This window comes from Folsomia candida, unplaced genomic scaffold (assembly GCF_002217175.1).
Source record: "Folsomia candida strain VU population unplaced genomic scaffold, ASM221717v1 Fcan01_Sc020, whole genome shotgun sequence".
NCBI classification, from domain to species: Eukaryota; Metazoa; Arthropoda; class Collembola; order Entomobryomorpha; family Isotomidae; genus Folsomia; species Folsomia candida.
The window spans coordinates 2,364,846-2,390,997 of record NW_019091212.1 but is presented as its reverse complement, the minus strand read 5'-3'; the positions used below and the strand labels follow the sequence as shown (position 1 = coordinate 2,390,997).

Here is a 26,152-nt window from a genome sequence, read left to right as displayed (position 1 = left end):
AGGTAATTATTGCCACCAGAAGCAGTAGCAGTGTCACAAGACGAAACGGTATTCTATACGTACGACGATACTCAAAACTGGCAACGACACTCCTCTTCTCACTTCCGTCCATTAATGAATGAGCAATGGGTTGCATAAGTTTCTTGCTGACGAGAAAATTGACATGTCACCCTCATTTGGTCATTGATGACATTCTATGCACCAATCTTACATCTTGCAGAATGTGTATTTTAAAAGTAAGACGAGCCAGTATTGAAATTGGTGTGGAAGTGGCCTCTTTGATTTTTCACTTCCCATCCGGCTCGTTACGCTTACGCTATGCATGATTATGGCTGGTGGAAGAAATGTCAAAAAAACTGAGCTATTTACAACCAACTTTCTGATGACTAATGGTGACTCGTTAATAATAATATGTAAACCCGGATTTGGTAAGGTACACTGGATTTGTAACTTGATGGATGGACAGGTTGGCGATATTGCGTAACTGATGACGTACAATATTGCTTCTTTTTATAACAAAAGCACTAATCAAGGTACTTTTGGGATAGCAAAATGGGTAAAAATTATACTGAAATACTACGCAAGAAGGTATCGCTAGTTTAATAACAATTTATTAATTGAAATTGATAAGAATCGAATGCGGAGGAAAGTAACAAATTGCAATGTGGAAACGCTACTATAAATGGAACCGTCTACGACTGGATTCCATCTTGTGACGCTTGTTGGTGATGATCCATTCGTATTCTCCTGTTTTCGAATCAAACGTCCCTTTCTGAATACTTTTCAGTTTGAGGGTGAATCTTGGCCCGAGTTCGCGTAAAGCTGCCTTCTCTCCATTTTTCTTAAACTCATAACTAGAAAAGTATCATTGAATAAAATTAATCAAGACGATAATTACGAATTATGATGATAATAATGATTAAATTACCGGTGATGCCGGAAAAAGATGTAATCTCGTTGATTGTGGAAAGTTACGACACGTCGTCCAGTAAATTGAGGTACTTGATGGAACAAGGAGCAAAACATTCGACCAATCATGACTCCTGCTCTGGTTTTAAAATTTGTAGTAATAACCTCTGGGCGGTGGCTCGTAATTTCTTTCCAGTCCCTCTGTCAAAGTAAATAGATCATTATTGAGGCTACTCATTATTTGAAAACCTAAAAAAACTATAGTATAATTTAGAAACCAGATTTACCTTAATGTGCTTTGTAAGCTTGACGTTACTGAGTTTAAAGAAGAAAGTTGGACCTTCTGGGAGGTGGCAGAGAAGTAGACTACCTAAAAAAAACCGCAAACAAGAAGAATATGAATAGGTTATTATATATAATTTATACGATATAATTTTTTTAAATTGAATCATTAGATCATTAGACTTACCAGGCTCTTTTTGATGCTCGTTGATAACAATAATGTCCGTATATCCCTTTTCTTTGCATTGTTTAACCATTTTCTTAATTGTCGAGTTTCTGCGGAGAAAAACTTCCGAGTTTGGAATAACTCTTTCCAATTCCTTCATAAAAAGTCGCGTTTTCTAAAAAGATAGGACTATTATTACATTTACGCAAAACAGAATTTAATTGATTATACATTAACAATGTATTTTACCAGGTTCGGATTCTGTGAAGAGGTGATGACAATTTTTGGAAAATACGACTGGTCAAAGTACGGAGCAAATTCGTCATGAAAAATGTCAACCATCTCATACATTTCCCCCGAAATTTCAGTTGGATCTGGTTCTCGAAGTGACTCGAGTGTATTTGGAACCTGTTTTGGTGGAGCATCTTCGCCTGAAATGCATAAAAAATGAAATTATACATTGACGGTATCCGCATTGGAGATTGCCTTGTCGTTTATAAAAATATGTGCTATCCAGTAACTGATGTTTCAACTTTAGAAAGTACTTAAAAATAACATTGAAATTAAAATCGGGCAAGTATATCTCATTAACTAATAATATCTTTACATCCATAATGTGTATTATCTCAATTCATCATATTAACCTAAGCACACAATAAAAAATGAATAAAAAACTGTCTTACCCAAAGCTTCAGCCTCCTCCCTCTTCCTCTTCTGCTCTGCCTTTTTCGCCTAGAGAAATGAACAGAACAGAACAATGAACAATAATAATTAAGCAAAAACTAGTCTTCTCCTCCGTTTGTCTTAATGAAATTGTTGCTGCAATACTACCTTTTGCTTCATTTTCTTAGCCCTTGCAATATCCATCCGTTTCTTGAACCGATTCGGCTCCTTGTTGGCTTTCGCCATGAGGCCGAGATAGTCTTCTTTCGTGGGGGCGGCAGATACAGGAGCCGAGAGGACGCGCTTCCCCTTTATAATCGTCGCCACCTTTGGTTTCTCTTCTTCTTCCTCTTCCTCCTCCTCCCCCTCGTCGCCCACCTCCTCGTACTCCAACTCAGAATCAGAGTCACTCATGTCGTCGAATTATAATACCAAACCAATATTATTATGTGTCGCAAATGATGAAGATGAGATGTGCTGCTGCTGGGCACGTTGTGGTAAAAGTTGAGACTGCCGGGTTGTGCTACTCGATGACTACCGACTGGGCCACTCTCTCTCTCTCGCATGTGCCCCAAATGGTTTCTCTTAATAAGCAATTCTTGCATGAAATGCCAAACCAAGTAATCGGAATTCGCAAATTGTGAATGGAAAATGGGTGTGCCAACGCTAATTGATTTCGGATATAGTTTTGAGTTGGCAGTATAATTAGTTTGAGTTGACCCCTACCAAGTTTTAGCATTTTGTTCAAACTTTATGTTTAATTAGTGAATTCAACTCTGGTCGTTTTTTCAAAGACAAATGATAGTTTTTATTATTATGTTATATGATCAATTTATGAAAATCATGAGAATTGAGACGATTTTATTATGGTCTGTCTGTATTTAGACCGTGACTTTGTCCACCAAAACCGCAGCTACCCACTAAAGTAAAGGACCGACATTTAAATGATGGTGCTTACTCATGCTGCTACATAGGGCCATAGATCGGAGTACTCCGGGCTTGGAGTACGTACTCCGGCCTCCGGAGGCCGGAGTACGCAGCTTTTTCTGGAGGCCGGAGTACTCGGAGGCCGGAGTACACGTGGCCAGCCGGAGGCCGGAGTACACGTGGCCAGCCGGAGGCCGGAGTACGCGGAGGCCGGAGTACGCATGGCCGGCCGGAGGCCGGAGTACGAAAAATATCCGATCTATGCATAGGGCCTTTGATGTACATACTTTTTTGTAGGGTTAGGTACCTACATCTGCCTTTTCAGACGATGCAGCATGCAGGGACGCTTTACAAAGGTTTATAGCATGGTACTCGGCAGGTAGGTAGGGGCGGCCGCCGCTTATAGTGCACCATTGTTGATGGGTAGCCCAGGTATGCATCCTGCTGCATCTTTTAGACTTCATTGTTGGCCGTAGTGAAAGTGAGGTTAGGTGCAGAGGTACAAAAAATGGATGGGATGATGTTGGTTGTTATATAGCTTAATAATATATGTATAAAGAAGATGAAGAGATGGACCGCTGCCACTGACGAAGACTACTTTTCTCACAAAGATCAGACTGTCTTGCGCCAAAGTTGTGGGACAGGACTTTGAAAACTTTAAAATTAAAGTTATGTACCAAAATTGTACCTGAGTAAGTTACCCGTTCCAATTTACATAGGTGTGTGGCGATCAGTATTAAGTAATCGTTGTGGATGCCAATTAACCACGTACGACATACCAAACCCGGTCTCATTATTTACGATAAGCGAATACTATTATTAGTTCCATTACAAGTGCGTACAGTTTAGCAGATAATTTGTGATAAGAGAGCATACACCAATTCATAACTTTTCACAGTGGCTTAAATCGACACTTGTTGTTATTTGAAGCAGAATGGGAGTAGTTGCAAAGAATTAAATTTATTGCCCACAAAAATTGTTTTATTATTGGTGTCAACCCCCATTAATTGTCAAGTTTCTATTGTTTGCGGCTATGCAAGGAATGTGAGTAGTTTTCTGAGTGAGACCTTGGAGAAAATATTCAAGCTGGATTATTGGGATATTTCTTTCTACTTGCTGCACTTCGTTTGGCTAAGTCGTGGTGTGCAATTGGACTCGAAGTTACTACACAAGGTAATTTGACACTTTTCATCAACTCTGCAATTTTATTAAATGTTTTACTGTCACTGAAAGGTGACACTGGGCTACTAGTGACGCTACTTGGTCGCCGGTGGTGCATAATAAAATGGTAAATATAAAAATGTGTAGATGGATAAGACGTATAGAGGCTGACTGAATATACATACGTAGAATAATTTTGCACAATTTTGCAAACAAACCCCACTCCCATATAAGTACGGGACTGGCAAAACTATGTGGATGAAGAGTGTCACATGCAAGTTTGAAATATGAGATAAAACTGACATTACATCATCATCATTCACCAGTCAGAGAGGAGGAATCTCTTCTGGGTCGTTGTTAAAATGTGGAACTCTTTATCGCAACATTCCTTCTGAGGTGGTGTTGACTAATGCGAGCGAGCGTACGTACGTTCGTATTTGTGTGTGTCAAGTAAATACAGAATTGCACATATTTAACGAGAACTTTTGAACATTTGATTTTTCTGGTGCGTGCGTGGTACGTATTTGTGAAGCATATTGTTGTGATTACAGTTTAATCAGCACGTTTGACTGTTTCTCACGAGGAAAGAGAGACAGTGCTGACCACGCACAAAGCAAATATTGGTTAAGAGAGCACACGACGATCCCTAAATAAATGCGATTTAATGATTTCCTGTGTCAATTTATCATCATCATCGCCTCCAATCGGCGTGCACCTATGTATCGACATAATAATATTGACGTCTTCTCTTGACTCGTGTCTCGAGTTTGCAGTTATACACATAGATACACACATATTTACATGTGTAGTCATCTCATCTGGTCGTGCAGGCACCACTCCTATAACTTTATGGTTTTGACCAAAATGGCACGCACTGCTCCTTGATGTGATAAAGAATCAGACAAGAATAGAAATTAGAAAGCAAATTTAGCTCATAAATCTCAATTTAATAACAACCAGGTTGTCTTCCTTTTTGGGATTTGCATATTATGGCCAGAAGGCATCACACAGTTTCAACATCTCCCCAGTAATCATCTCATTCCCAGAGTTCGTGCCGATGAATGATGCACTTGGGAATTGAGATTCAGGAAACAATGAGGATTTAAGAGTTTGAGTGTGTTTACCTGTGTGCGATCTCAGAATGTTTTGCTGAATGCTGATTTGCATTTTGGAGCATCATTTGTTTCACATGTTCAGATTTTAATCTCATCATTAAATATTTTCCAATGTGTGCTCTCCTTTTCATTTGATGTGTTGTGGCGAATATTTATCGGCCTTGACTTAGGCAGAGGCACGACTGAGGAGACACAAATGAAAAAAAAACAAAGCTATGAGCCGTGGGTGATTGGCATGATTAGTAATTAAAACCACAAGTCTAACGCAACGTGTAATCATTTTAATGCGTGACGGGGAAAAACAATATGTTTATGTTTAAGCATTACGTTGAGAGAATTTAGAAATTAGCATATAAATCTCCAAAGAATCTCTGCACATACAATCTGTCCCATTTTGAGCTTATTTATCGCGAGAGACGAATTCGTATGATTCATGATTGACTGTCCATAGGCCTCCTCCAATATTTGGGAAATTATAAAAATTCACCAAAGCATAGCAGTTTTAAAGATATTTTTATAAACAGTTTGTCGAAAGTTTAATATGTTTGGTTGCAAACACTTGTTGCTTTAATTTCGCTAGCTCCTTTCGCTGAGATGCGAACATGGCAAAATTGTTATTATATAACACAATCCCTACACGATCGTTCGTGGGAGGATTGAGAATGAATGTGCTGCTGCAGTTGGCTTTTTTTATGGTGATGTGTGGTATGTATGGGTAGTTAGTTCGTTAATAAGTTACCTATTCTGTCCAGTCTTCTCTCTCTCTCGCCAAATTTGTCGATCCAATCCTCCAACCACCCTCATGCAGATCCCAACAAGTCTCTGACACGATGTCCTACGAGATCTGCATCTCAGTCAGTGTTCACTTCGCCGAGGCGACGGAATGTGCATGGCATGGCAGTCAGTACTTACAAGCCTGACTTGGTGTGCAAGTGAGTGATTTGAAAGATCTTACGAGGCTGACATTGTGCGTCTCGTGGGTCGTGACCCAGTGGGATTAAGTTGTCGTGCCCCCCAGAGAGGAACACTCCCTTTGTTGTTGTAAGGGGAACAGTTCTTCGTGGGCACAATAGGTCATTCGGATAGTGCAGGTTTATAAAATGTGTTTATAAACCTGTCACAATAACAACTAATTGAATTTGTATCTACTAAATAAACACTACGAGGAACGAGACGGTGTGAATTCTCGAAAGAAAATGGGTACGTCATGTTTTAATTTAACTCTTATTATTAAACACTGCCATCCCACAGATAAGAAAAAAAGCTAATTAGCATGTTAAGCACTTTGTTCACTTATTGCATCCACCCAACCAACCCCGTGTAAACATGCATCCTACATTCTTTTGTCTCACGTTAATATCCTTCTTCACAGCAATATTTGCATATGTAGTTATTCAGCACGAGACTAACAAGTGTGGCGAATTTTGAGAAATTCAATATTTCGCGACATCTGCGCCCTAAACTCTTCTTTGATTAAATCTAGCGATAATCAACGTCCTTTTTATATTAATTATTGATCAAACATGAAGGCGAAACATGTGAGCAAGAACAGATGCATGTGGATGGATGGACATTGCAAATGAGTTTGTGGATAAAAACATTGGGCCAAGTTTGTGTAGGTGGATTCAATTTAACTGCTGCATGGAAGGCTTTTGTTTACCCTTTAGCCTAGCAAAGCAACCTTCGTCTCATCATCAGCCTTCCATATTCTGGACGAGTATTAGCAACTAGTAGGAGAAATATGGGATGAATCTCTCTGATTTCGCAGTCACGCTTTATTTATTGGCAAGCACATCATATCATAAGCACACAATTCACACAGTGCCTTGTACAAACAGGAATTATCTCCATGTAATAAGAGAGCGAGAGAGGAAATCTCTTAAATGGTTATGGCTCTTTAACTCCACTCGTAATAATAATTCTTCTTCGCCTCCGTGCTGTTCGGGACATGGAGAGTTTTATATGTACATAGAGCTCGTATTGCATAAAATGCTTGAAGGGGGATCGATACGTATTTGCTCTTTACCTTCGTCAAACAAAGGAACACAAACTCTTCCAACGACATCGACATGACCTCCCGACACGGCAGATTGAGCAGGGAGGACGCTCTCAAAAGGGCAGATCTGTTTTAATGCGGCAGTCTAATCTAACCCCATGCGTCACATTAGATTTGCTCAGATTTTTCGTTGTTTTGCCATAATCGGAAGATGACGACGATGCTGCAGCAATGTTGCTCTTTTGGTTGTCACATATTGAGAGTTCTGGAGTAGGAGAAGTATGTTATTGAAGTAAATAATGAAAGCGTCTTGGAGTGGTGGAGTTGAAATTGAATAATAAATCAGCCCAGGAGGAATAAGTGGAAAAGAGTAGGAAAATATGTGCATGAAATGTGTGTTGGTCTGGAGTTAAGTAGTTGGGCTGGAGATTTGGTAGTGGTGATGAGATCACCAAATGAAATGAGATGCTAATGTATCTCCCAATATTTATTTATGCGAAGGAGCAAATTCATTTCTCAACCAACTCGACTTGTACTAATTCTAGAGAAAAATTAAGTTTTGAGACACTCGCAATTACTCCGCTTCGTTACATGGATAGACAAGGCTGCGTTGAAACAACAAATTTTGTTTAACTTTTCATCACTTTGTTCCATTAGCGGAAAACTGGTTATCTTTCAACGGGGCTTATCTTTAATTAGATGGATGGATGAATAATAAGTTTGCTTCGTGTCACCCCCTTTCCAATAATTTGACTCGATACTGATACTACTGTGATACTTAATGGATATTGTCGCACACTAAAAGTTTGTAAGGTCGTCGATTAGTCAAAGCGAAGTGTTTTTTATTAATATTTTGCATTAATGGTCAACCAAGTTTGTCTGCAACAACGGATTCTACTGCCCACAACATAACAGTGGACCACCACCACATCGATGATCGAGGTTTGACTTGGCTAACAAAATGTGCTGCAAAAAGTGAGCGATGATGCCGGTGGAGTGATATTGAAGTGAATGATTGTAAAAGTGGGCATAATGTGCCGGAAGAATGCATAATTTTTCCAAGATATTTTGACCCTAACTCACCATATCGATCGATCGACCATTGAACTTGATTTGAATTATGAAATCCAGACCACCACCAGTTCGACAAGTTCCAACGATGGTGGTGGTAGCAGCTAGTTTAATAATATAATAACATAATCTGTAACAATAATTCGGGACGAATAAGCTTCCTGCTTCTCTTCGTGACGGCGGGTGTGCACTCCATTTTTTGTGAAATGGAACTCTTGATGAATTGTAATTGCACTCGTCTAAATATGGGAATGGCTTCCCTTTGGCAGCTTAATCCGCAAAGAGGGTGGTCGAGTGAGTGCCAGATTGCTCAATTTGCTTGTAGAATTCTTAGTTGTGCAGAAATTAAAGAATTTTGACTCCTCGGTAGATACCACACTTTTCTTCAACTTGTGATAAATTAGGTATGCACAATTATGAAAAAATGAGATTGGATAATTGTTACACAGAGTTGAGTTGTTGTATCCCGCAGTGCAGTCGTTATAAATTTACATACAGAGTGAAATGGATAAGCCTACTTAATTGAGTGACAATTGAGTGAGACGGTCACCGAACTATAAAAATGTAGTAATAAATAATCCTCTCAATTCCAGCAAGTCAGTTCTATTCATAATTAGCTGCACATTGCAAAATAGCAATTTTCGGTAGGTCTCTCGTCATAAACGAAGTATGGTCACTTGTGTTGTGTATTTTACTGTCTCTCACGCCCCATTCCCTGTCGTAAAACTCGTTGTGCGGTACATATACTTAATCTAGCAATTTCGAGTGTATAACTCCGATTCCAGTAGGAATATTTTATCTTATTGCCAATAAAAATACACAAACCCATATTTTAGCATTTTCAAATATTTTACGCTTTATTTTTTTTAAACGGCAACTGTTAGGAATTTAAAAATTCGAAAACCTGCATTCCTGCTGTACTTGATTTTCAAACATATGTACATGCAATAATTTTTTTGTTATTTTTTTTATTTACTTAAAAACCCAGGATTTGGCAAAATCGTGTATTTCTAATATTATTGAAAATTCATTTTTAAAACCTTAAGCAAGTAAGATGACACAAAATCCAAGTTAGTTATATATTCACGCGAAAGAGTCACATAAGTTCAGTTTGCATGCTCATGAGCGAGCAGTAGCGAAGTCGCAAACCTCAATCGCCATTTAAGGGCTCCCACTGCGACGTGATTGCAGAGTGAGTCAACTCATGGCGACAACAATTGATTCTTCTTAACTGGGTCGTTAAACGGGAAACCATATTGCTTCGTCCTCTCCTTCGTCGTGTTCGTCTGCCATTTTTTGAGATTTTCCTCTCTTCTGCATTTCTCCTCCTCGTCGTCGTAAACACCCCGACGCTGCTTCATTTCATTTTCATGTTCAAAACTCCTCAGCCTGCTGCCGTTCTTTGCTTTGAGACTGCATGAGATTTTGGTGGCAGAGTCATCCCAAAAATTGAGATTAACGACTCCCACAGTCATTTTTGGTCTTGTGTGAGTGGGAAGAATTTTGAATGAAAACGTGTTTGCTGGCCGTGTAGGTCGATTTAATGATCCCAGCGTCCATCAGTACACTCGAGTTTGTAATTTCGAGATTGACTCTACGGATATACTATTATCGTTAGCAGGAAAACGTCACAATTCATACACGACGACACATTTTGTTAGGAAATGTCATCCAATTATGTCAAGTTTCGTCAACTGCATGCAAACCTTGTCAACTCGACTCGGAAATGGAGCTTGTTGTTAAAGGAACTGTGCAAATTTAATGCTTTGTCCGTCCTATAAGGCGTGTGTACACATTTGCGCACAACTTGACAAATTTACTCATATTGTAAACCATAATGAGACCATATTAAACCATGCACAGTTTTTGTTGATACTCATTCTGCTAATTGAGTTAGTCCAATGAGTAATTAATCTGATCGTTAACTTTGAAGCTGTCATTGCCCTCCAAATTTGTTTGAAATGTACTTTTTATTACTTTTAGGTCTGACTGGATAAATTTAGAAGATGATCACGATCAGGACTCGTCACTCGTCCGAGTAACCATTCACTAGCAGAACAACGGTAACGATGCCTAGTGTCGGACTACTGGGGCGGAATCTGGTTCGTCAAGTGGGGACAATGAATGAGTACGGGGGGAGCAATGAGGAGCGGTGCGACTGCTGCCCTTACGGCTACCACATTGACCTGGACTTTGTCCCCTTCAGTAAAAAGATGCTGTCCAGGGAGGGCGACTACGAGCGGCTTAAACAACTAAAGGACAAATGGAGGTCGGAACGCAAGTCGATGGACACATTACTCGGAGTGGATTATATCAGCACGCCATCGTCCAAAATCGTGAGTCTCGCATTATTAATAAGTTGTAAGCTCTTGATATATTATCGCATAAACAGCTCCTCGTCTGGTACAAATTCATCCACTATTTGTAGATTGGACCAGCAGAGTAATAATGAGACCACTACCACGTAATTAATTACAGTAGAGCCATCTCCCCATGTAATTTAGATAAATATTCCTACCGTAAATATAGCCATGTAAATACGTGCGGACTTGTTGCTTGTACGTGTTGTTGTTGGTGGAATTACTTAATGAGGAGTATATTGTTGTAACACACAGCATCCATCGGACTGTTGTTGACTCGTTTTAATTTACACATCCCTGGTCGTTGCGTATCAATCTCAGTATGCACCCCAACTCTTTTGGAGTCAACAGTGTGTGAAGCCCTTATCTGAAACAATTAAGCGTGGCTTCCTGTGCCACACATAAACACGTAATGCTACTTGAACTCGCTACCAGTTTCTTCAAGTTTGGTATATCACACACCGTTGCATTGTTGTTGTTACGCTCTGGCTTCTCCTCTGGCAGGGGGTTAAGGTTTTCTGCCTTAAAATACCAGTAAATTACAAGTAAAAAGTTTCCAGTAGCACGTGATACACCTTGTTTCTCTTCAGGAGTGTGCGAGTCACAGTTCCTTCCAGTACCGGATTCCTGTTGTCTCCAGATTCGTTGTCGTTGGTGGTGTTTTAAGCAGAATTCTCAAAAGTGAAGCCTTTCTGGAATATTGCCTTGCGAAAAGTGTAGAATTTAGTGTCTCGTCAATATTTTTAGTTTTAAAAAAATAGACAGAAAGAACATCTTCCCATAATTGGAAGTGTGGTGAGGTACGTTGTTGTTTTTCAATCTTTATGCTCATCTCGTGTAACAGAAATTAATATCCATCATTCACATCAAAAGTTTGAGTTGTTTGTCACTTATTTTCCTATAAAAATGAGGGATGAGGTACACTGAGAGAACTGTTAATTGCTAGCGTATCAGTTTCAACTCTCTCATCTCAAATTCTTTTACCTGCCTTACTTATTTATTTATTATCGTTTATCTTACAGTAAGATTCTTACTGAAAACTTTTTGCTCCAATGATTGATAGCTTGTACATCATTAATTATCATAGAAAGCGAAGTGGTTTTGGAATTCCAACTCAAATTTGATGACAAGTCGCACTCCTATTGCGGTTGATAATTGAATCAACTGCACAATGGGAATTTACATTAATTGATATCTCGACTGACTTCTTTTTATCCCTTTTTACGATTTTTAGAGTGAATGAGTAGTGCGAATCGTAAGAACCTAAGTAGTAATAGTAGCCCCGTAGTAGTGAGTCAAGTGGGGAGGCATCATAGCCTTTAACATAATTGTGCGGAGTAGCAGCAAAGCAATGATATTTTCTTAAACGAGTCGAAAGTTTGTTTTGAATGGCAGTTTGCCATTGATGTCGCTGTCCTATGAGATATTATGCTACGCCATGAGTTTCAAACTCGTTGACAGACAAGTTAGAGTAAAGAATCTCATTCTGCCTCAATTTAAAAAAGGACACCTTTTTTTATATTACAAGACTGAGCATTTTTTCCATTAAAGTTCTCGCCCTTGTTTTTATAAAGCCAAATTAGACAATATCTTTCCCCCAGGAGGAGGCCTGCTTGAAAATGAAGCATGAAGGCTCTCATTCGTTGCGGTGTGCAAAAGCGAGCAAGGCTGGCACAGACTTCTTGCAACGACACCACTTTCACCAAAGTGCCCAAAGTTTTGATATAATATGGCAGAAAAACAAGAAATCCAACAGCTTAGAATAATACCATAAAATTATTACCATTATATATAGCTTGGTAGTAATGTATGCATTTACGATGCAAGAGTAATATTAAAATATGCGTGTGTAGCTATTAGTTAACAGTAGGATAGATTACAGATGCTAATCTGCAATGAATATTTTGCATAAGTGTCTTTTGTTGAACTTGATAATGGCGCAGTTATCTTCATCAAAACCGGCAGAGAGAAGAACATGCTACGATACGTCACGTCTTCCTGTTGTCAGTCACCTTTTCCTTTCGATTGTATTTGCGACGAGTCAATTTTATATGCATACCCTCCGCTTCGAAAGGAAGTACAAAAAAAGTAGTAGTGGGACAAAAATAGTAAGTTTCTAGCATTCCGTCACTGTATGATTATGCACTATGCATTTGTAGTCGGCTAAAGTTGACAGACTCGTCACACTGTCAACTAAATACGTGCAGCCAGCGAGCAATCTATCCATCCATCCATTACAAGGAGGATTTGTTAGTTCCTTTAATGAGTTGTCTCAATATGATGAACTAGCAAATTAGTTCAACGGTGGTATCAAATCATGGCAGATACTCTTCAGTTTACCAAAAACTTGTTCGTATATTTGTCAGTCTGATACATACATAAAGGGTTGAGAAACAGAGTTAAAATTTACCAACGTCCTTGTTTCTTCCAGTGCCTCAGCCCCAATAACTTGTCAGCAACACTTTCTCGAGCAACAAAGGACGTTTGGAGGGAGCGATCCTCCTGGAAAAGTAAGAATGTGAGAAGCTTAGGAAGTGACGATACAGATTTGGCGAGAAACGGAAGCAGCAGCAGTTCCGAGCTTCTCCTTGAGAACGGGCTGAGCGAAGCAGTGACAGATTTTGAGGAAGCGTTGCAAAGAACTCGACCCCAGTCCAAGATCCTGTCCTACGAAATTCCAGACTCGCAAAAGTTTCATACCTTCCCAAGAATCAAGACGCCCGCATTGAGGGACCCCGTCACCGGCACGACCAGCAACCTTACCGCCGTGAGCAACATTTTTAGCAACAGAGCCACCAGTGGGAGCACTTCGACAAATTCCGCCTCCACCGTAGTCATGAGGGACTCTCTGGTCAGACATTCCTCCATGGAGATGGTCAAGGTGAGAGAAAGAAGCAAAAAAAATTGTGTTGCCATGGCAAAATTTTTATTCGTTGCTGGTCAACTGGCCACGTCAGATGGAAGTTCTAAGTTCACAAGGAACACAAGAGGCTAATAAATATCACAGAATAAATATTGCTTGTATATTTAATTCGAAATTTAACTAATTCGGAAAATGTTTGGTACATTACAGCGAAGTCAAGACTTGGGTGAGCTGGAGCCCCAACTTTTCAGCCGTGTGGGTCGAGCTGGAGACGGCGATGAGCACGAAACTAAGTTTGTCGAATTGGAAAGACAGGTCAAACTGATTCCTGAACTTGAGGTGAGTAAATACAAATTTAAAAAGTTTCAAATTAATTTTAAATATTAAACGAGTGAAATGTTTGATTGGATTTTAGACGAAACTTAAAGACCTGGCGGCAGAGAAACGTCAACTTTTGCAATTATTGGAAATAGAGAGGTCCAAATGCGCCTCTATGACGAAGGATCTGCTCAACAACACGACGAATAAGGCTCCAACAACAGTCAAGCGATTAAGTACGCGAGATGCTGGGGTCCAAAAAAGCGTTGCTACACGAGACGTTGGAGTCACCCACATCATGCCTAGAATGAGGTAAGGTCAATTTTAGAGCAATTTGAGTAGAATTAATTCTTCAGTTATGCTAATTATTCATCGCAGAACAATCGCCGTTGGAGGAAACGTGGACATAAGTACTTGGGAACGATCTTCTCGCGGCGAGTCCTGTTCACCGACCGGAAGTTCTAATGGGACACTGAGGCGAAGAGTGAAAACATTCGATGCAGGTGTCCAAGTCAAGGATTACGATTTCCCGAGTTCTGATCCTGTCCCCGTTCTCCAAATCGTGGAAGGTGTCGAGTTTGGAGTGCAAGTAGACACCAACCTTGATGAACCAATGAAAGCTCCACCGAGAAAGAAACACGCTGGAACAATGGCAAAACCAGTCACTTCAGATGTTGGAATGTTCCACAAGGTTGTATATTGTTGGATATTTTATGAAATTATACTATTTATCAATTTTCAACAATTTATGATTTGAATGAATCGATTTATAGCCAACCCAACGAGACGCCGGAAGCGCAATGGATACAGAACCCGCGAAGCCAATTAAACCCCGAGTGAAACATGTCGGAATTTCGGCCACGTTGGACGAGGACAAACCAAAAGTACCGGATAAGGTGAAGCCCAACCGCGCCATTGCCACCAACACGGACCGATTAAGAGTGACATCCATTGGGTGCAACACTACGGTGAGGCTAATTTAAATTTAATATTATAGTTGAATGCTTAATTAATTACTAAATTTGGATATGAAGGCCGAGGGAAAACCAAGAGCGACATCATCCTCGTCCCAAACGGATAATGTGGAACCTTCCACAACAACCCCAACCATTGCTGGCGTATTGAAAAAGAGAACCATGACACTGCCATTCAGCACTGCTTCATCATCTCCTTCCGTCCTACAAAAGTCTCCTGGTGATACAAAAGGTCTCTCCAAAATACCCAGACTAACGTCTCCACTTAGCTCTCCGGGTGTTCAGCAAAGAGTGAATGCGGTTTCATCTCCGAACCCGGATCGTTCTGAATCTCCAGCGTCTTCAGCGTCGAGTGGGACGCATAGTCCTTCTCCGGCAGCGGCTGAGAGTCTCGTCAATTATTCTCCTATTCACAGGAAACCTGCTTATCAAAGGTCAGACACCTACATAAAAGAACTTTATCTACCAGAGCGGTCACATTTTGGGCCTTTGGAACCCCTGGAAGAAGAGGATAGAGAAGGACCACGGTCATCCTCGGCATCATCCTCATCGGGGTTTGTACCCCTTCAAGAAAGGCGTGAAAAGTGAGTAGTAGCTGATTTACGTGATTAATGGACTGAAGTCTGATAAATATAATTATATTTCTAATGCGTGTCATTTAGAATTTCTCCAAGCAAAGAGATGCAAGCGGCACTAAAGGTTCTAAACGATGCATTACTCCGTGGGAAAACTACGGAACAAGTCACTAACGCCATTAGCATAATTCTTCACGAGTGGTTTAGGGTATGAAATGTCACAATTTACGCCATATCTTTATTACGGTTAATGGTCACATTTAAATTTTGACTTCTTAGGTTGCTGGAACGAAAACTGCAAATCCCTTCGATGTCGAAGACTACTTGGACAGTTTTGAAATTTACTCCCCACAGCTTCTCCGTTATATTGTCAACATGCCAGATGGAAATGTACGCCCATTTTAATGGATACGCTTTAGCTGCACAATACACACATGTACAAAAATTGTTGTAACTGACAACTGGCTGAATGTTTCAGGGGAACACCGCCCTTCACTACGCCGTGTCGCATGGAAATTTCGACGTCGTGTCCATTCTTCTAGACTCTAAAGTATGCGACCCCAACAAAGCCAACAAGGCTGGCTACACCAGCATCATGCTCGTGGCATTGGCAAATATTTCTTGTGAAGCTCATCGACAGGTTGTGAGAAGATTGTTTAGCTTGGGAGATGTGAACATCAAGGCCGCACAGGTTTGAGGGAAAATTAAGATTAATGACTGTAATACGTTATTGAAAATAATTTTATGTTAAATTGCAGCATGGTCAAACTGCCTTAATGCTTGGAGCATCTCACGGGCGATTCGACACGATCCGACTCCTACTCGAAGCTGGGGCCGATATCAACATTCAGGACGAGGATGGAAGCACGGCTCTTATGTGTGCGGCGGAACATGGTCACATGAAAATTGTCAAGTACCTGCTGGCTCATCCTGATTGCAACCCACACATTACTGACAATGTAAGCAATACAAACAAATTGTGGTGCTACTTAATATTCGTCGTGCACAAGTAATTACATTGTGTTAATAATGAACTCACTTTAATTTTTAGGATGGGAGCACCGCATTCAGGTAAATAATATTTGAATCATCAAGTTGTGAATATCTTGCCAATTCAATCGCAAGTCGGTGGTGTTCATGGGGTCATGATCTTTTAATGATTTGTTTACAGCATCGCTATGGAAGGTCAACACAAAGACATCGGAGTGCTCCTCTACGCTCAAATGCACTTCGCCAGGCCAGAGGGTGCAGGAGGACTGGCAGCAAAGTCAAGAAGCACGACGCCAAGTGCCAGTTCACAAAATTCGACGGCGTCCTCCACAAACACATCGCCCTTGGCGGCCAAGCGAATCCAGTCAGATTCTTCCTTGCTCTCCCCCCAAAAGTAGAAAAACTGAATGTCTAGCTCGTATCGTAATACCAACACAACAAAAATAGCACATATATAATTATTAATCCATACAATTACTTATTTAATTGTGATCGCACGAAATCTATTTATATTTTTGAGACCGGTCTCAAAAACCAGTAGCAGAATGCCGGTCCAAATTTTTTTTTGTATTTGTCTAATCTAAATAAGTCTTGAACTTAATGATCAAACTATATATGTAACTCACATAATTTAATAAGTCTCCTTCTCCAGAGAACAAGTCAGTAATGAATATTAAACATAATCAAAAAGTACATATGACAGGGGAATCAAGGCACTTTATTATTACTACAACTGATCATTTTCAAAAACACGTAATGCTGCCTATTAAGGTTATTGATGAGTACCATTGATGTATTGCTTATAATAATAATAATATTTAACGGATTTATATTGGGTTGCAATCGTATGACAATGGAATATTATACAATTTATCGATAAAAGTTGACAACAATCGAAATTCTAATAAACTATAATCTCACGAATAATTTCGCAGTAAAACAGAAATAAATAAAAAGCATTGAGCGTTTCTTTAAAGCTCGTTGATGACAGAAGTACAATTCAGCAGCAAAAATATATATATTTTAATAAATAAAAGTAACGGTTACTCGCAATCCTCGATCCGTATAATGACTGACACACTAATTTCGGTGCATATATTGGTAACAATTCACGAATAAAAATAAATAGAATGGCTGACTTGGAATATGGACTGACCACTGGCACAAAATAATACAAAGGATCAAAGGCTGCTACACATACTTACATACACGAATGAAATTTAAGTGGAATATCACGTTTCTTTCAAAAATATTCAATTGTATAAACGGTACAAGTTTGTAGCAAAAATCTTGGATGATGAATCTTTTTGGTAATTTGGATTTTTTGTGTAATCGATAATTATCTACTTTATCGCTTGAATTTTGCCATGTACTTCCGGATTGTTGATTTCTCATCAAACATGCTCCTCAGTAGTAAAACCTGAGATTCATATTTATCAAACGTATTACTTAATATTAAACGTATTAAATATGGAGATGTTGGGAATCACATTACCTGCATCCCTCCAACAAAAATCAGAATCAACATGTAGAGCATTGACCAGAAATTCACTCGTTCAAAATTACTCTCAGCTATTCCTCGATCCTTCAGTTCCGTCAAGCGAACTTGATCTTGAGTGCTTTGAACTTTGTTGAGAGAGACTCGAACACGTTCTATAATCGACTATGAAAGCAGACAGCACAATTAATCCTATTACCTTAAATTAAGTAAATTTGACAACTAACCTTGATGTCATTCACTTGAACATCGTAAACTTGAACATCGGGCTGAAAATTGTCGTCATAATCCTTCCAATTGGTATCATCGTCGCTATCCACGCTCATATGGAAAGCAACCGTCTTGTGACTAAAATGACTGAATGTGTTATCGAAACAAGCTTTATAAATTCCTGCCATCATGATGGGCAACCTACAGAAAAATTGTATAGTTAGTCACATAACTCAAATCGAACAACCAGTAAAGTTCGTTAGAATTATAATTAGTCTTACTCATGACGCGACTCGGTTTTTCGAAACTCTGAAATGATCGGGCGTCTTTGGGTGTCTGACAGTTGGAAGTTAATATCCAACTCGCCTTGGTTCGAACTGACGACAGAGTAGTCAATATATAACGTCCTGTTAAAGTCGACATGTTCGAAAAAACATTCCTCCCGACCAGCTGGAACCTGCAGCATGAGATCCGCCCCCCATATGGGCACCGCGTAGTTGAGGAGCAGCAGGAAGGTGTACGATAAAGTGGATATAACCCTCATATTTGTTTCTGAAATATCCACACCTCAAAATGTTAATATTTTTTCGTATCTTACAATCAAAAGATGCTAGTCTTTTGTAAGTACATAGTTTAATTAAAGAAGTTTATTAGCTGGTATTATCCCTTTTCATAGTTTCAGAACGGCGGTATGCAGTTTAAGTAAATAATAATTTTTTGAAATTTATAATATAAATAATACGCAATAATACTTGCAAGATTACATTCATCAGATTATTTGAAAGTTACAGGACACGTAAAAATTTGCAATCCTTTTCGTATGTATAAACATTTCTGAGAACTTGTTACACTGTGTAACTTACACACAAAGTTGAGGAAATGTAAACAAAGTTAATTTAGGCAACTTACCCAGTCTATAAAATATCGCTATTAAAATTTGGAGCCCCTTGAATGAAACTGAAACCTCTCTGATTAAGGTTGTCGACTGGGGATGAAAGTGAAGTACTCGAGCGAGCGAAGTACTCGATAATTGTGAAAGATCAGCTTCCCGCAGTTCTCCAGCAATCCTCTGCCCCAAATATTTTGTCCAGCACATGAATTATGGTCATATTAGAAATTTAACATACTAATGACGAATTTGATGAAATTACGTCAATATTTCCAGCTTAACATCTTTTACCACAAATAGAATATTGACCTCTGATAACCTAAGTAGCTATTGTAGCTGAACTAGTAATCTTGAATATACATACAATCAAAATCAATTTTATCAAATTCCATTCTTACAATAAATTACCTGATAAACACGGGCCTAGCTCAGCATTTCGAGAGATGTCCCTTGAATGTATACATATCACTTAACAAAGGATCAAATATATTATTTTCATTAATCTATCATTTATGCATTGATATGCAAAATTTACATATCAAATGCATGGCATTGTAAATAGATGCGAAGGAGGAATTTTATAGTTGCATCGTGCTTTTTATATACTTTCCGCGAGGAGAATGTTTTCTTCACATCGCGATAAGAAAGGAATGCATACGAACGTTTATCCTACAACCACTGATAAGCGACGGAGGTACTATCTTGACTATGAGATCTCCCAACTTTTATATGTATGATTAATCACTGAAAATGAAACATTTTGAATAGATGAATGTGGAATGTGAACGTCTTGTCTCCTTTTTATCTCTTGATTTTCAAAGTTATCAATTCCGAATTCTCCAATTTTCCAATCATTCTATTGCTGGACTCTTTCTCGTCAACATCATTTCCACGCTCATTCTCCTGCTCCACGAACAATTCACAACTGTTCCCCCAAGTTTTGAAGTCCTATTAAACCCACACCCACCAATTCGTCACCCCCTTCATCTCATTAACAATGGTGCAGTCCGACACTCGCGGAAACTTTATCTCCTACAACCCTACTCCCACAGAATTATCTCCGAATGGGGCGAACCATTCTTCTCCGGCGTCCGCAGTAAACATGTCGACCCCTCAAGGGTCCCATGCTCCTTCACTCTTCAACCTCAGTGGTGATGAATTCCCCGACTTTCAAAGAAGCGGCAGGTCTCTCCTGAGGCCCCCCACAGGTCGCTCTACTCCCTCGGCATATGTTTCTAGTGGCCCAAGTTGTCAGAGAAATGCAAGTACCAGACCAAGTAACACTTCTGAATCGTCATCATCGGTCTTTTTTGGTGGACCTCCTGCACCCATGCCGCTATTTCAACCAAGCAACGTGAACATGGTTCATGGACAAGGACAAGGAGTTGTTCCTCCACCCCCGACTGTACCTGGAATGGGAGCAGGTCAGCCAGGTCAGCAAAATGCAGTACCATTTAACGTGATGGAATTCCAGGCAGGAGGAGGAGGAGAAACCAACTATCATTTCTACGCCGGAGCTACTGCTATTCATCTCCACACTCCAGGAACCTACGTGGTTGGCCTAACTGCGGACATCACTGTTGGTGATCGTGGATCAAGGGGACGAGCTCATCATCATCCTCATCGCCATCATCATCCTGGTCATGTCGACCCAGCAACTCACAGTTTAGATGTAACAGGACATCATTAATAGCCATTTGTCAGGAGCAACAATGGAATCTACTCATAAGGCAAGCTTATTCTAGATTTTTTAAAATTAGCATGAAAACTCTATATAAAAATTGAGTTATTACTTTATGTGTATTGTTTCTTTGTAGAGTAACTCAACTCGTCGGCTAAAGGAAATCTGCTGTCTTATCTGTATCCACAACCCAGCTCAATTCTACTTCTACTATCTCTTCTACTATCTCAATTCTACTTCTACTAAATTAAAATACAACTGAGTAAGAAACACGAATTTTCAAGTAATTCTAGTATTAAATATTTGGTAATTCGCCACATTACAAATTATTTAGACTTAAGTACATTTCATTTCATAAAAAATTTTTGGAATGTTTTTTTCAAAAAGTAAAAGTTTCAATGCTTATTCTTAAATAGCTGTTATATAATGTACGTATATTTCGTACATTGTTAGTTAACATGATAAACTAAACACATTTTTTCCATACAATTGATGAATAAATCTTAAATTGAGACTCAACTTTGTTGCAAAATGGGTACTCCAAAATTCTTTCACAGAGATTTTGATGGAGATTATGCATAATTTCACTTCAGTCAGATGCACAGCACATGTAAGAATATTATAATCTTCACAATTTTTATGGTGAACCGAAAGAAATAATTGTCAAGACGGGAAAGTAAATTTAACTTTTCATAGTATAGTCTTTGTGACGATTTATTAATCATTGGCAATGGTAGTAAAACTATCATCGTACAATATTATCTCATCGTCGCCTTATGATATATTAAATATTCTGTAAGAATAATGTCATATGTAGCGCATATTTATAAGTTGAATTAACTTGTTGTATACACGCTCTACTCGAATTCTATTTTTGTAAAAAGTACACAACTGGATGGCACAACTTAATCACCGAAAAAAAACTAAATGGACAAGTCGTTGGTTACTTTTTTTGTTCCGTATTGGCTCGTGTTTTAATGCTGGGTTTACAAAAAGTGGCGTTGAAAAGTAAAATCAATAAATATTTCAAAGTACAAATCCAAAAAGTAACACTATTAAATATTTATGACTTGGTTATACGTAAGGGATCAAATAACAAAATTAAGCAAAGTTAAGTTAACAAAAGATATTATTTCAATTTTCATGAAAAAAAATTATGAAAGGATAGTAACAAACTATCAAGTGTGTTAAGTGTAAGCTACACGTGAGTAATATAAAAAGTACAAAATGAACGACATGTATAGGAAATTGTCTACATAGTATAGCTATTTTAGCGGAGTTTACAATAATCAGTCTACATAATGGCGTTAACAGATATTGAAATTTGAAATCGATAAAATCAGACTTGTTATCGCTTCAATATGGGAAGCCGAACAGCTTGAAACAATAATCTCACTGACAACATGGGGAAGTAATTATACACTCGTGAGGATCCAACGAATGTACATATTATAGGCAATGTATAGGTTTGACAAGATTGAAATTGTGGGTTCAAATGGATACAGCAATTAGTTAACAAAACGGAAAATATTATTTGGATCATAGTAGATTATACTTTATAGAAAATCCACTGCTTTAGTATCCGTTTATCAATAATGCGGCTTAAGTGAGTTTGAAGAAAGCTGCAGTGTGTATTGATATATAAATTTCTGAGTATCAACAAAACACGCTTGCAAAGAGTTTAAATAATTAAAAACCTGAAATGTTAAAATTACACATTTGTGTGTATATGTAAAATTGTATCAGTTCTTATAGGATGTAATAATTACCAGCTCTTTGTAAGTTTAAAATACTTTATCTTTTGTAGCTACATATATAGCTTGTAAGCAACCAGTGAATGTTTCGCCAAAACTGCTTTTCTTAAACTTGCCCATTTCCAGGTTTACCAATACTTTTACGCATATATTTAACAAAACTAGCACGATAATTCAGGAACACAAGAGCTATAATATATAATATCTTCACAACCCAGAAAACGGAAATAGGGTTATGTGCATACGAAGAGTGGATATTTATATCGCAGGAACACGATGTTGCGTTTCTAGTGTATTAAGCTTAGTGTAGCTGTGGTCAAAACCAGATACACGAACGACGAACGCCGATATCAGATATAAGTATGAGAGATGTTGGTGGGAGGATCCAATATGTATTCAGATCATTCCGTTCACTGTTCTCTTCTCATTGATACGTTATTGTACTATACATAATCTTTAACAATTTGGTAGTGTGAGGGTAAGTAATATATGAATGTATGTATGTAGTGGGGGTTTGGGAAGTGTTTCTTCTTTGCAAACTATGTATATATGTATGTATAATATAATATAGATATATGTATTTATAATATATGTGACTTATTTGATTGGATATTTATAACCTGACTTAATTATTGGAAATTTAATGTTACACCATATGAACATTTTGAAGTATGTGTTCATCAGGGTGTATTCCTTTCAACGAGACGTGGTGATGATCCGAAGGCGTTCGATGCCTTGTTGTATAGTGAGGTTGTGATTGTTGAAGTTGTTGCTGGTGTTGACTACGATTAGCGATTGACGCTAGTAATGGATTGGCTGCTTCTCCTCCTTGCAGCACATCTAATTTTCTGGATTTATTAGTATTATGTACATGGTGATGATGATGAAGGGGCGGACCGCGAGGCTGTGCACAGAAAACAAAAATCACCGTTAGGATTTATCTGATCCACGACAATGAATAAAGTCATCGCAAGGTAAACTAGATAAGGCTGGCTTAAAAACATCACTTACTTGCTGTCCGTAAATATTTCTATGATAAATGTCTACATCGTGAGGATAAAGATGCCCTTGCCCTTCATCCTCCGACAGATCAGACACCGAAGCACGAGGGGACAAGTGATTCGGTTTTTCAATCTCCTCGTAGACTGGGTCTGCTCGGTGAAACCCACTTCGGATATCTGAATAACTGCTTCCCCTCCAACTCCCCTCCAAACCCACGTGAGGGCCTTTACTGTACAAGCCTAATATGGCTGAAGGATCACCCGGGTAGCGATGCATTGGCCCACCACCTGAAGGACCGTATTCCACAAAGAAATCTGATTTTAAAATTAGTCTGAACTTGTGCAAATAACATTACATAATATTCCAAAAGTAGGGCAACATACCGGGAGATTGCTGAAGTCCAACACCACCCAGCTGCTTGCTGTAAATGGCGTCGTGATGGTTTACAGGTTGACGGCTAAGCGTTAGGATTCGTCCATTGCCGTCAATGACCCTCTGAGTTAAATGATTATTTTGACATGCTTCGAGCATGTAACCACTGCTACTTCCACCGCTCCCTGCACCCGACGAGTTTACTCCGCCTGGACCACCCTGAAGTTGCTGTTGGGAATGGGTTGACATTTCAGTATCGCTACTATCCGAGCTCTTGGCGCAATCACATATCTTTGTTATCATCTGAAATCAATGCAAAAAGTTGTTTACTAAATCAATTACTACTAATTTTTGTTTACATATCCACACATGTATATATATAACAACAGCAATTGTGCAGATTTGTTTAATTATCTTACATCTTCAGACTTGAGTGCATGAAAAACTAGTATTGCAATCCCCTCCAGGGCCAACATAAGGCTTGCTGCATATGACAAAGATGGAGAGGATGACTCCAAGTCCAACAGTCTCAATGTCCACGCCAAAATCATGAAAATAAGGATTAAAAAGCTGCCCCTCAGCCAAGTCCTGAAAATATTTAATACGCCAACAGTTAACTCGTCTGCTAATAAATATGTACAATAATCGTCGACATTTTATTACTCACCCAGCATATGTATACAATGATTTGTCGTCGTTAGGTTTTTTAGGCATTGCTGACAAAAGTCCGCAGACTTTATACGACGTGTATATAAGGACCGCAGCAGTGGCCTAAAGAAGCACAGAAAAAACACAACGTTAGTGAAATCATCCAGAGCAAAATAATTTCATTAAAAGTGAACATGGATGAAGGGTAAGGAGATATTGGCATCAAGATTAAATGAGCTTTATTGAACCGTGTGACTTACCAGAGCTACCAGCACTGCTGGCCCCACGAAGCACAGCAGTGTGAAACTGGTCTGCACCCAACAATGTTTCTCACTCCGATAACTCCGTGGGTCCAAGAGGAAGGAGAGGAGAACAACGATTGCGGGTGAACCATATGAGACACCGTAGTACCTGTTAATATGTACAAAAATAATAATATTATGTACTTTTACACATCTCTCTCTCTCTAATCCAACCATATTCACATAACAATACATTCAATAAATAATTAAAAAAGATTAAAGTACCACAGTTGACGAGATAATCCATTTTCAGCCGCTTCCACCACTATCAGATGGAGATGGAAGCCTGCAAAGTGACATTAGAATTTATGTGTGTGAACAAACATACATTGCAGAATTGGACTTTTGAAAATCGTGGTAGTGGAAGGAAAGAAGACATCGAATTACGGACACTTAATTGAAGGCATAATAAATTAAATAGAGATTAACTCGTCTCTTAGATTGAGACCCATAATTTACAAAAAAAGACGTTCAGCAAAACCAAACCATAATTGTCTATAAAGTAAAGGGCGGTGGTGGATGGTAGGATTATTATATTGATCAATAATGTGGGACATATATGTAAGTACTTACCATGTAGGAATAGCCATAAGACTGAAGCCAATGCAAAATAATGAAGGAGCATTGCAATGACTGTGCACTCCACGGGCTTGTGAGTTAGATGTATTCCCGACACGAAAATTATTTCTCCAATCAAGATACAGACAAACAAGTTCTTGAGTATCATGGTTTGAAATACCTGTAGAATAAAGTAACAAAGTTACTACCATGATTATTGCCATGATATATGTAATATTGCATTCTGCTTCATTAGCATTTCACTACTACTCCATGCAATTATCAGCAATCCGGTTAATTACAGTTTTGGAAGAGTATGCACTAGAAGAAGACAAAAACATGGCACACACTTACGCGTCCATTTATGCAAAAATGAGTAATGATGAGTGTGAAGAAAAGGCACAGGACAACCACGGCAGATCCGATGTACATGACAACCTGTAAACGAGAGAAGAAATTTCAGTTAATGAGGAGAATGGGCATTTGTTTCTCTTTGCCCGATGGGGAATAGAGGAGGAGGCTTGTTGCTTGTTAATATTACAAGGAATTACATTAATGTAATAAATGCTATACGGAATATAAAGACAAATGGTTGTTTCATATTAGGGACAAAAAGCAGGGCAACAGATACTTGGAGTGGGAATAAGGTATTTATTATTCTGAATAGGAACGAAAAAAGACATTCTGTTATAGAAGGCAAACTCTTATGGCCACTCTGTATTTGAAGACATTTTACAGAATTTTGTATGTGTGTTTACCTGGAGCATTTGTGGCGTGGGAAGTTGCTTAGGAGGGGGTTGAAGATCCATGAGTATTGCGAAATTGGTCAAATGTCCTGGGTTCAAAAATGTCAGTTAGACACATACAT

At 38.8% G+C, this 26,152-nt stretch overlaps 5 protein-coding genes across 10 annotated transcripts in view; 2 read left to right on the top strand and 3 right to left on the bottom strand.

Moving 5' to 3' along the window:
• Nucleotides 1-591: 591 nt before the first annotated feature.
• Nucleotides 592-2,536, bottom strand: LOC110858066 (ribosome production factor 1). Its single transcript, XM_022106718.2, has 7 exons — nucleotides 2,189-2,536; nucleotides 2,041-2,089; nucleotides 1,607-1,788; nucleotides 1,379-1,532; nucleotides 1,197-1,279; nucleotides 929-1,110; nucleotides 592-854 (listed from the first exon to the last, which is right to left on the bottom strand). The coding sequence occupies exons 1-7, from the start codon at nucleotides 2,432-2,434 to the stop codon at nucleotides 677-679; spliced, it is 1,074 nt and encodes a 357-aa protein (XP_021962410.1). The 5' UTR covers nucleotides 2,435-2,536; the 3' UTR covers nucleotides 592-676.
• A 1,009-nt stretch (nucleotides 2,537-3,545) lies between these two features.
• On the top strand, nucleotides 3,546-17,225 carry LOC110858044 (KN motif and ankyrin repeat domain-containing protein 2). 3 transcript variants are annotated; one of them, XM_035858412.1, is made up of 14 exons: nucleotides 3,546-4,120; nucleotides 10,274-10,626; nucleotides 13,082-13,531; nucleotides 13,724-13,852; nucleotides 13,929-14,143; nucleotides 14,210-14,522; nucleotides 14,605-14,799; nucleotides 14,866-15,389; nucleotides 15,468-15,588; nucleotides 15,660-15,770; nucleotides 15,859-16,071; nucleotides 16,139-16,339; nucleotides 16,432-16,451; nucleotides 16,552-17,225. In XM_035858412.1, the coding sequence occupies exons 2-14, from the start codon at nucleotides 10,360-10,362 to the stop codon at nucleotides 16,766-16,768; spliced, it is 2,976 nt and encodes a 991-aa protein (XP_035714305.1). In that variant the 5' UTR covers nucleotides 3,546-4,120; nucleotides 10,274-10,359; the 3' UTR covers nucleotides 16,769-17,225. The 3 variants fall into 3 exon arrangements, with proteins under 3 accessions (XP_035714305.1, XP_035714306.1, XP_021962380.1); XM_022106688.2 differs by lacking the exon at nucleotides 3,546-4,120 and adding an exon at nucleotides 6,065-6,423; XM_035858413.1 differs by lacking the exons at nucleotides 3,546-4,120; nucleotides 16,552-17,225 and adding an exon at nucleotides 6,051-6,423 and having other exon boundaries at nucleotides 16,432-16,455.
• On the bottom strand, nucleotides 17,068-19,189 carry LOC110858045 (transmembrane emp24 domain-containing protein 1). Its single transcript, XM_022106689.2, has 5 exons — nucleotides 18,988-19,189; nucleotides 18,360-18,630; nucleotides 18,096-18,279; nucleotides 17,866-18,033; nucleotides 17,068-17,790 (listed from the first exon to the last, which is right to left on the bottom strand). Exons 1-5 carry the CDS (start codon nucleotides 19,172-19,174, stop codon nucleotides 17,719-17,721), a joined length of 882 nt encoding a protein of 293 aa, XP_021962381.2. The 5' UTR covers nucleotides 19,175-19,189; the 3' UTR covers nucleotides 17,068-17,718.
• Nucleotides 19,190-19,810: 621 nt separating this feature from the next.
• On the top strand, nucleotides 19,811-21,167 carry LOC110858141. Its single transcript, XM_022106816.2, has 2 exons — nucleotides 19,811-20,697; nucleotides 20,785-21,167. Exon 1 carries the CDS (start codon nucleotides 19,965-19,967, stop codon nucleotides 20,655-20,657), a length of 693 nt encoding a protein of 230 aa, XP_021962508.1. The 5' UTR covers nucleotides 19,811-19,964; the 3' UTR covers nucleotides 20,658-20,697; nucleotides 20,785-21,167.
• Nucleotides 21,168-21,329: 162 nt separating this feature from the next.
• LOC110858222 (latrophilin-like protein 1) overlaps nucleotides 21,330-26,152 on the bottom strand; it is a 51,410-nt gene continuing 46,587 nt past the window's right edge. For 3 of the 4 annotated variants that reach the window (XM_035858402.1, XM_022106904.2, XM_035858403.1), the window contains 10 exons: nucleotides 26,043-26,119; nucleotides 25,639-25,722; nucleotides 25,300-25,465; nucleotides 24,952-25,012; nucleotides 24,685-24,835; nucleotides 24,444-24,547; nucleotides 24,196-24,364; nucleotides 23,788-24,079; nucleotides 23,414-23,718; nucleotides 21,330-23,306 (listed from right to left, as the gene is read on the bottom strand). In XM_035858402.1, coding sequence (XP_035714295.1) covers nucleotides 23,049-23,306; nucleotides 23,414-23,718; nucleotides 23,788-24,079; nucleotides 24,196-24,364; nucleotides 24,444-24,547; nucleotides 24,685-24,835; nucleotides 24,952-25,012; nucleotides 25,300-25,465; nucleotides 25,639-25,722; nucleotides 26,043-26,119 — 1,667 coding nt within the window. In that variant the 3' untranslated portion in view covers nucleotides 21,330-23,048. The remainder of the gene's footprint in view (nucleotides 23,307-23,413; nucleotides 23,719-23,787; nucleotides 24,080-24,195; nucleotides 24,365-24,443; nucleotides 24,548-24,684; nucleotides 24,836-24,951; nucleotides 25,013-25,299; nucleotides 25,466-25,638; nucleotides 25,723-26,042; nucleotides 26,120-26,152) is intronic. The other variant, XM_035858404.1, reaches the window with a different exon arrangement.

Excerpts from the sequence above, each read along its gene's own strand:
- LOC110858044 (XM_035858412.1), top strand. The coding sequence starts at position 10,360 with ATGCCTAGTGTCGGACTACTGGGGCGGAATCTGGTTCGTCAAGTGGGG. Across the intron at positions 14,523-14,604 it reads ATGTTGGAATGTTCCACAAG|CCAACCCAACGAGACGCCGG; the intron begins GTTGTATATTGT and ends ATCGATTTATAG. Across the intron at positions 16,452-16,551 it reads GATGGGAGCACCGCATTCAG|CATCGCTATGGAAGGTCAAC; the intron begins GTAAATAATATT and ends ATTTGTTTACAG.
- LOC110858045 (XM_022106689.2), bottom strand. The coding sequence starts at position 19,174 with ATGTGCTGGACAAAATATTTGGGGCAGAGGATTGCTGGAGAACTGCGG. Across the intron at positions 18,631-18,987 it reads AGCGATATTTTATAGACTGG|AAACAAATATGAGGGTTATA; the intron begins GTAAGTTGCCTA and ends TGGATATTTCAG. Across the intron at positions 17,791-17,865 it reads TTTTTGTTGGAGGGATGCAG|GTTTTACTACTGAGGAGCAT; the intron begins GTAATGTGATTC and ends TATGAATCTCAG.
- LOC110858141 (XM_022106816.2), top strand. The coding sequence starts at position 19,965 with ATGGTGCAGTCCGACACTCGCGGAAACTTTATCTCCTACAACCCTACT.
- LOC110858066 (XM_022106718.2), bottom strand. The coding sequence starts at position 2,434 with ATGAGTGACTCTGATTCTGAGTTGGAGTACGAGGAGGTGGGCGACGAG. Across the intron at positions 1,280-1,378 it reads CGAGCATCAAAAAGAGCCTG|GTAGTCTACTTCTCTGCCAC; the intron begins GTAAGTCTAATG and ends GGTTTTTTTTAG. Across the intron at positions 855-928 it reads ATCTTTTTCCGGCATCACCG|TTATGAGTTTAAGAAAAATG; the intron begins GTAATTTAATCA and ends ATACTTTTCTAG.